This window comes from Otolemur garnettii, unplaced genomic scaffold (genome assembly GCF_000181295.1).
Source record: "Otolemur garnettii isolate 467f Iridium unplaced genomic scaffold, OtoGar3 scaffold00152, whole genome shotgun sequence".
Classification (NCBI taxonomy): Eukaryota; Metazoa; Chordata; class Mammalia; order Primates; family Galagidae; genus Otolemur; species Otolemur garnettii.
The window spans coordinates 3,597,742-3,607,008 of record NW_003852547.1 but is presented as its reverse complement, the minus strand read 5'-3'; the positions used below and the strand labels follow the sequence as shown (position 1 = coordinate 3,607,008).

The window sequence follows — 9,267 nt, the reverse complement described above, 5'->3', positions numbered from 1 at the left end:
TTGCTTGAGCCCAAGAATTGAAAGTTGCTGTGAGCTATGATGACGCCGTTGTACTCTACCCAGGACAACAGCTTGAGACTCTGTCTCAAAAAAGAAAAAAAGAATGAAAAAGAAAGAAAATTATAAACATTATTAAATAAATAACTCCATCTGATTTAAAAGAGGACCTTTTATCATCTACATTTTACACTGGAGAAACCAAAGTTTTGAGAGGAAACAAAAGACAGAACTCAGGGCTGAGGAGGCGTTCCAAGCTGAGTTGATTTGAAAATTAACCACTCGAGGATCTCTTGCACTTTCTCGTGCCAGGGACCAGCTATGGTTAAGTACTAGGGGTCTAATTTAAAGCCCATTTCCTTTGGCGGGAAAAAGGACCCACCCAACGCGCAGCTCCTCGGACCCCACGCCATTCTCTCAGGACCCTGCCCCCATTCAGGCCCCGCCCCCGGACAGTGGGCCTTGTAATTCCGCCTTCTATGGAGTGGCCTGGCCCAGCTCAGGTCTCAGCTACACCCCTCGCTCGCGGGAGGGCACTGAACGGTCCGTAGCCAATCGGCGTCCGCAGGTCGATCCCCGCCTTTTTAAGCTCCGCCCTCCGCTCCTTAGTCTTGGCTGCTTTGGCCAAGCAGGCTCAGATCCACGCGGCGCCTCGGGGGAGATTCTATCTCGGGTGGTTAACTACTACCTCTTACAATCCGGAACCACACCACCTTTCATACCTAGGGGACTGGATCTCCCCTTCGGTGCCTAAGAGCCTGGGTCCTCTCTTGCCAGAACTCCGCTTCCCGGCCTCCAGATTTAGGCGACCCAGCCCTCTACTTCCAGGACCTAGGCACCCCGGGTCTCCACCTCCCGGATCCAGTCGTCCCGGATCTGCACCAACAGGACCTCCTGCAAACCCCCGCCACCTGGGCTCACTTAAACCTTCAGGAGGCTAGCTTCACGTCCGAGCCAAGAAATTCCTGTATTCCAAACTCCAAGCTCCCAGAATTTGGGCATCTGGTATCGTAGCCTGGAAGAACAGAGGAGTCCCAGCGCTCGCTTAGGGAACTCAGATACTCTAGCTTCCAAGAGCCAAGGAACTTCGTCGTTGTGAATTCGCAACTCGAAGGAGCTCTCCGAAGTTCCAGCCTCTAGGCGCTGTTACTCAACTCTCAGTCCTAAGGAACGTCGGCGTCCTCTTGAGCCTAAGCACTTCCAATTTTTAGAGGCTAAAGAAACCCAGTGCATCCCATCATGGTGGCCGATCCCCCCAGTGGTGGAGACCCCAAGGGGTTTGCAGAGGCGGAGCCCACCGCGAACGGTGGCTCGACGCTAGTCCCTACGGGGGACAAAGGCGAGGCAGCAGGCGGCTGCTGCCGTTCTCAGGACCAGGTACGCCGCTGCCTTCGAGCCAACCTGCTGGTGCTGCTGACGGTGGTGGCCGTGGTGGCCGGCGTGGTGCTGGGGCTGGCGGTTTCCGGCGCCAGCGGCAAGTTAGCCCTGGGCCCCGAGCACCAGACCGCCTTCGCCTTCCCGGGCGAGCTCCTACTGCGCCTGCTAAAGATGATCATCTTGCCGCTGGTGGTGTGCAGTCTGGTCGGCGGCGCCGCCAGCCTGGACCCAAGCGCTCTGGGCCGCCTGGGTGCCTGGGCGCTGCTCTTTTTCTTGCTCACCACCCTGATGGCGTCGGCGCTCGGAGTGGGCTTGGCACTAGTGCTGAAGCCCGGCGCCGCCTTCGCAGCCATCAATGCCTCGGTCGGGACCACGGACTCTGTTAAACAGACCGCCAGCAAGGAAGTGCTGGATTCCTTCCTGGATCTTGTGAGGTCAGACCCTGCTGCCCTGGAGGTCGGGAAGGGGGTGCGGAAGTGGCCACGTGGACAGGACAGGGCTTTGGGGCCCCTAGAACTGAGACAGCTCCTCTAGAGGCTTAGGAAAACGTACCGGGATAGTGGCGGGGGTAACTTTGGCCTCTTGGGATTTCGAGGATAGACTCCCGGGAACGGGCGCTTCTACATTTGCAGGCCTGGGTACGTAAGTGTGATCTGCCTGGGGGGCAATAGGCAAGGAGGTGGAGGTTTTTTAGAAGGAGAGGAAAATATAATGCTTGCGGGTGTGGGGAAACATGAGGGTCTGTCTGTCCATGGAAGAAGGACCTTATGAGGGGAAGGGCTTCCAAGGGGAACTTTGGGGAAGGGAATCTTTGGGTGACTCAGGGTTCCAGGACTGGGCTTCTAGATATAGATTTGGGGTGAGAGTCAGAGCATTTGAGACCCCTGGGTAAGGAGCCCTTGGGGTTACTGGGAGATCTGAGTAATCCCTACCAGCCTGCCTCCCATCCCCTGGGCTCTCCATGCCACGTGTCACCCGGACATAGCCAGGTTCCTTTATTAGTCCCTTCCCTGCCCAGTTCAGCTGGGGCCTGGCCACTTCCCCTTACATCTTCCAGGTCTGTTTGAGTTCTCCTTAGTAGGCTGTCCAGGAGGGGGCCAGTTATAAAGGGCAGCACCTTTTTTTCCCTTCTGACCTCTGCTCCTGCCCCCAAAGAATGGCCTCCTTTCTCCTTTGAGGAAGGCAGATTGCTGTGTCCATGTGGCCTTGCATGTTAGGGCCTGCTGATTCAGTGTCTCCAGGTGGGGGACTTCCTGGAAGTATGGGGAGGAAATGATGAGTCACGGAACAGGGTTTCCCCAGCTTCAGAGGTGTCAGTGTAGGCTGAGATGGGAGACTAGGGGAGGAGGCTTGGTGGCATCTCCTGGCTGAGAAAGATTAGCTGAGTCCTGGCCCAGATCTGGACTGGCTAAGTGCAGGCAGGCACACCCACTCTAAGGTTGTTTATGAGCACAGGCTTCCCCTGTGTGCCAAACAGCTGTAAGCCACACTTGGCCAGCCACCCAGACTAACTGTAACATCACACAAACATGTGACCATATACTCACTGTGGTACACATACAGCACTGTGCAACAAAACCCCTTTGGCACTCTGGGGATACCACCCAGCCACACCAACACCACAAACACATGCTCAAGAGGGCAATACACACACACCAACACACATCCACTGACGCTGTCCCATACATGTGGACACTAGCCTGCACCCCCAACAAGATAGCAGCATCTGATGAACTGTACACAGACCTGACACAGGTATACACCTAATATCTCTGAGAGGGAGGAGGCAGAGTGGTCAGGACTAGGAAGCCAGCTGGCTGGGTTTGAATCCCAGCTTTGGCATTTGTTAGCTGGGCATATTTCTTCACTCTTTTGGGCCTCGGTTTCCTTTTCTATAAAATGGGGTAATAGTGCCTATCCCCAGGGTTGGTGGAAGGATTTCCACAGTAGATGCTATAGATGGGTTAGTTCCTATTTTCATCTCATAGCAGACACCATCACACAAGAGTGGCTGTGTAAACACAGATGCACATTCATGAGACACACAATGGACACTTGTCACCCTCTCTTATCTCCTCTCACCGCCACCTCCCCCCCCCAGATCTCCCCATACCCTCAGACCCACTTGCTAGCCCCCCAGGGGATCAGTCTTTTTCTCAGCACTCCAGGAGGAAGTGGCTGATGCAAGCCACTCAGGGTATTAAGTTTGCAGCATGGGGTGGAGCTATAGCCTGGAATGACCTGCCTTGGCCTGCCTCTGGAGGCCAGCATTCCTCTCCCCCAACCCACAATCCCCTGGGTCTTGCACACCATTCTCCTGGGCTGGAGGAAGCCGGCTCAGACTCCCCACTCCCTGAAAAATTGTGCAAGCTCAGGTCAGACTCTGCCTGGCTGAGGCATGAGAAGGGGCTGCATTTGGGCACAAATGGGGCCTCTAAGTTTCCTCCCATCCTCTCTAAAGAGGCCAGCCCTGTTTCCCAGACAACTTTGTCCTTCCCCAACAGTGTCTAATAACCCCCTATATGTCTATCTCTGCAGAAATATCTTCCCTTCCAACCTGGTGTCTGCAGCCTTCCGCTCAGTGAGTCCTTGGGGGTGTCCAAAGGGGTGGAGGGTGCACAGGGAGGGAGACAGATAGTCAGAGCCCTTGTCACCTGATTTTAGGTGGTGCCTGGAAAAATGTACATGCCCACATGTTCCAGGCATTATGGGAGGGTTCTTGGGTAGCCTCTGAATTCATCCCTGCTCTTCCTATTCAAGAAATGAGAATATGGGTTCAAAGTCTCCTGTGGGTTTTAACTCTAGCTATGTGACTGTGGGCAAGTGCATTTACCTTTCTGAGCCTTGGTTTCCCTCTGTGGAAAATGAAGCTATTAATTGTTCTGCCCCAGTGGGGATGCCAGTAAGTGAAATGAGACCAGGTTTAAGGGATGCTTAGGGCAGGCTTTGAGCATTTTTAGCTTCAGAATGGGGTGTAGGGGCCTTGATGACACCTGACACTGACGCTTTCCAACCCTACCCTGCAGTACTCTACTACCTCCTACAGAACGATCAATGGGACCACACTCAATGGAACCACTGTGAAGGTGAGGGCAGAGGAGGCGGGCGCCCCTTAGATCATTAGTGGCCCTTTTCAGTTCTGTTATTGCTCCAGTCTTAGTCTGGTATGGAATTTGATTTAAATTCTCTGCAATTGTCTCTCGATTTCTGTCTCTTCTGCCTTCTGGATGCATCTTCTCTTTGTTCCCTTTCTTTTCCTCGCCATGGCTCCACCTTGTTCCAGTCTCCTCCTTCCCCCTTTATTCCCTTCACCCTTTCCAGACCCTCCTGTGCTGCCCCCAGCCTGCCCACTCCCACCCACCCTCAACTTGGCAACCAGAGGAGTCTTTCTAAAGCTCAAATCTGACCCTGCCTCTCCACTGCCTGAAACCCTGCTGTGAACCCCACTGTCCTCAGGAGGAAGTGTGGGCTCCTTGCCACCATCCATGACCAAGGTATACCCCTTAGGTCAGACCCCTGCCTGTCTGCCCAGCCTCATCTTTGGACATTTCCCTGCTGTTCATTCCACTCTTCTTTCCATTTATTTATTTATTTTCTGAGACAGAGTCTCAAGTTGTTGCCTTGAGTAGAGGGCCATGGTGTCATAGCTCACAGCAACCTCCAACTCTTGGGCTCAAGCGAGTCTCTTGCCTCAGCTTCCCAAGTAGCTGGGACCACAGGCGCCCGCCACAACACCTGGCTATTTTTTGGTTGCAGCCATCATTGTTGTTTGGTGGGCCCGGGCTGGATTCAAACCTGCCACCTTAGCCTCTTGAGCCACAGGCACCAAGCCCTTTCCATTTCTTGAACACCCAAGTTTCACCTGCCCCTAGGCTGCTGCACATTCTGCTTTCTGTCTCTAAAACCTACTGCCCGTGCTTACCTGGTTCACTTCTCCCTGAACCTGTCTCTCCTGTCCAAATCTCAACTCAGGTTCCCTTCCTCCTGAAAGCCCTCCATGACCCCCCCCCCACAACCCAAGCGGGCACCCCTTTCTCCTGGGCTCCCCCTTTCCAGTCTTGCCCACTCTGGGTCATCCCTGGGGATAAGTGTATTTCCTCTGGACTTGGATTGTATGTGGTGGGAGGAAGGGCCCCCCTGGGGGGCTGTCTTGTCTTTGCTGGATCCCAGCAGTGTCCAGAGTAGGCCCTCAATGAGTGTTGCAGGTTGATTGAGTATCCCTACCACCCCTGTCTGTCTCTTGCCCAAAGATTCCGGTTGGGGAGGAGGTGGAGGGCATGAACATCTTGGGCTTGGTGGTGTTTGCCATCATCTTTGGTGTGGCCCTGCGGAAGCTGGGGCCTGAGGGGGAGCTGCTCATTCGCTTCTTCAACTCCTTCAACGAGGCCACCATGGTGCTGGTCTCCTGGATCATGTGGTAAGTGGTGGGAGAGGAGGTGGGGTAGTGGTTGGCCAGAGACATCTTGGGTGTGTCTGAGTGAGGTGGGGGGAATCCTACATCCATTCTCTGGATCCAGATTTCATTTAAATCCAGTATTAACCATTCCCTGGCTTTGTGACTTTAGGCAAGTGGCTTACCATCTCTGTACCTCAGTTTCCTTGTCTATAAAATGGGGACAATGCTGTATTCCATTCTAAGACTGATGCTGGCATCTTCTCAAGCTCACTGGAAAGTGACAAGACAACCAAGCTCAGTGCCTCAATTTCAGTGATTTAAATGTAATCAAATGCTCCCCTTTAACTGATCTAAAACAGTGCTTACTTCATAGGTCATGATGAAGATTACATGAGTGACTGAGGCAGAGCACTTAGAAAGTGCTTTACATGTCTGACATGTAGTGAGCATTCACTTAACTTTTTGTTTGTTTGTTTCTTTTGAGAAAGAGTCTTACTCTGTCACCCTGGGTTGAGTGCCATGGCATCACAGCTTACAGCAACCTCAAACTCCTGGGCTTAAGCAATCCTCCTGCCTCAGCCTCCCTAGTAGCTGGGAATACATGTGTGTACCACACCTGGCTAGTTTTTTCTATTTTTAGTAGAGACAAGATCTTGCTCTTGCTCAGGCTGGTCTGGAACTCCTGAGCTCAAGTGATCCCCCTGCCTCAGCCTCCCAGAGTGCTAGGATTACAGGTGTGAGCCACCTTACCCATCTGCATTCACTTAATGTTATCTGTGATTGTTAGCATTAAGAATTTTGTTAAATGACTCCAATTAGTGAGAAAAAAAAATGTGCAAAGGCTGCTGCTTCCCCCAGCTCTCTTCTCCCCTCCTAGTGTCCACATGGTCCCACTCTAATTCTTAGGTCCTGCCCTGGATTTAGAAGGTCAGAAATCAGTAGAGAGGCTGGGGTTGCTGCTTCCAGTGCTAACATTATGAAGCTTCTCTGCCTCCTGACTACTCATGGAGTGAAAGCACTTTTCAGGGGAGGACCTCTTGTGCCTCAGTTTCCCCAGCTGAAAAGTGGGGTTAACAGCAGCAGGCACAGAGAGTTAATAAATGTAGAGGTCTTGGCATAGTGCCCAGCCTATATAACATGCCTATGGTAAATAATAACAGCTAATATTTGTTGAGCACTTTGCTTGTATAACTTCTGGGCACATCCCATTTGGACTGAACTTGGGCATCTGGCCACATCTGGCTGCAACAAGTGGCTGAGAAATGGTGCCTTTCTTCTGTGACTAATAAGAAGGATTTGGGATGCAACTAGCTGTAGCACTCAGTCAGTCAGGGAGGCCTCCAGACTGGGAGGTGAGGGTGCACTTTCGATCTTTACTGCAGGAGAGTTTGATAATCCACCTGGAGTTTATAGGTCACTTATTATGAACAAAAAGCTTTCAGCTGATTTCAGCTGGCATCTCATCCTCCCACCATTCCTGTGAGGTTGGTAGCATTAGTCCCTGTTTTACAGACCTATTTGATGTTGTTTAATCTGCAATGACTCAGGAGCTCCCTCATGGGGTTGCTGGGAGGATTCAGTCAGCTCAAGAGCTCAGCATATCAAAAATGCTTCCTTCTTCTGGGAGCCACAGCCTTTACAGTTTTCATGAAGTGCTGAAAGTGTCAGTTCAAACTTGCTGCTATAACAAACAAACTCAGAAAATTAAATGACTCACATTTGATGGGTGCTGCTTTTTCACTCACATGTCCAAAATCTGGTGGCTGTGCTCCTCACACAGTGGTAAAAGCACTGAAGCCTCCTTTATCTATTATCTTCAAGGGGAAAGGAGCCCTGGGGTGCACAGGGAGGCTGGGTCTGGGAGAGGTACCCATAACAAAGCACTCATTGCTGGGGCTCCTGACCATAGGGAGACTGGCACATATGGTCAGGGTGTGAGACACCGTGCCTGGCCACTGGACTTGTGGTCAGTGGTAGCAAGCTGTCTCCTGTGTGGTTAGGTACGCCCCTGTGGGCATCATGTTCCTGGTGGCCAGCAAGATTGTGGAGATGGATGACGTGGGGATACTCTTCACCAGTCTGGGCAAGTATATCCTCTGCTGCCTGCTGGGCCATGCCATCCACGGGTTCCTGGTACTGCCCCTCATCTACTTCCTCTTCACCCGAAAGAACCCCTACCACTTCCTGTGGGGCATCATGACGCCGCTAGCCACCGCCTTTGGGACCTCATCCAGGTGCGGCCTTGGGGCAGACCACGGCAGGATAATTAAGCTAAGGGGCATGCAGTGGCACTAGGTGTCTGAAGACCCCTGAAATTTTGCTTTGGGGGCATTAGATCCGAGTACAGGGGCCATAATTTTATGAGTGTCTCATAAGGTCCTGGATTCCACACTCCCTTAATAGAAATTAAGAAATCATTGCCTTAGAGAGCTCTTCCTCCCTGACAGTGCTCTACCCCTACTCCCCATCACTTCCTCCCCGCCAAGACCTGGCCCTGCAGGGCTCCAGTGCTCAGCTCTGGATCCAACCGCAGAACTCTTTCCACTTTCTCTCTCCTGTTTTCATTCATTGCTGCTGGTGCTGCCCGCTCAGAACCAGACCCTCCAGCTGGATAGCAATTCTTAGTCTATTATTGGTGGAGACTGGGAAGGGATGTGGGGGACCAATGAACACTCAGACACTGTAGAATTTGGGTGTGAATTTTTGTGAATATTTTGAGGAGCAGCAGGCTGTACTCTTCAGGGGTCCTGGAATTTTGTGAGATCCCTAGTGCCGCCTGGTTGTGGGAAGAGAAATGGTGTAGAGAGCTGTGGGTGGGGCCTGGATGGGTTGGGCGGGGTCTGGGTCGGAGGGTGGAGCTTGGGCCGGGGGGAGGGCTGGAGCCACTGCAGGGCGTGGCCTGAGGATAAAGGCAGGGCCCAGGCCTGGCTGCTAGATGGGCTGCCTCTGATCTAAAGTCCCTTGCAGTTCCGCAACGCTGCCGCTGATGATGAAGTGCGTGGAGGAGAATAATGGCGTGAGCAAGCACATCAGCCGCTTTATTCTGCCCATCGGCGCCACTGTCAACATGGACGGCGCGGCCCTCTTCCAGTGTGTGGCTGCAGTGTTCATTGCCCAGATCAACCTGCAACCCCTGGACTTTGTGAAGATTATCACTATTCTGTGAGTGACAGGCGGCTGTGAGTGAGATCCCCAGGCCCAACTTGACCCCCATCTTTTCTCACTACATTGTGGTTGACCTGACCTCCTCTCTCCTCCTCTAGGGTTACTGCCACAGCATCCAGTGTGGGGGCAGCAGGCATCCCTGCTGGAGGTGTCCTCACTCTGGCCATCATTCTCGAAGCAGTCAACCTCCCTGTCAAGGAAATCTCTTTGATTCTGGCAGTGGATTGGCTAGTGTGAGTATGGGCTTGGGGGTTCAGGGACCCCATGGGTACCCCTGGGAAAGGGAATAATTGCAAGTCATTAAGACTTGCTGTCTCAAAAAAAAAAAAAAA

The 9,267-nt window shown here is 52.6% G+C and overlaps 1 protein-coding gene across 1 annotated transcript in view; it reads left to right on the top strand.

The window, feature by feature from the left end:
• The first annotated feature begins 782 nt into the window (after window positions 1–782).
• SLC1A5 (solute carrier family 1 member 5) overlaps window positions 783–9,267 on the top strand; it is a 9,919-nt gene continuing 1,434 nt past the window's right edge. The window contains exons 1-7 of the mRNA XM_012811197.2: window positions 783–1,808; window positions 3,913–3,955; window positions 4,401–4,460; window positions 5,625–5,791; window positions 7,771–8,004; window positions 8,738–8,932; window positions 9,034–9,168. Coding sequence (XP_012666651.1) covers window positions 1,237–1,808; window positions 3,913–3,955; window positions 4,401–4,460; window positions 5,625–5,791; window positions 7,771–8,004; window positions 8,738–8,932; window positions 9,034–9,168 — 1,406 coding nt within the window. The 5' untranslated portion in view covers window positions 783–1,236. The remainder of the gene's footprint in view (window positions 1,809–3,912; window positions 3,956–4,400; window positions 4,461–5,624; window positions 5,792–7,770; window positions 8,005–8,737; window positions 8,933–9,033; window positions 9,169–9,267) is intronic.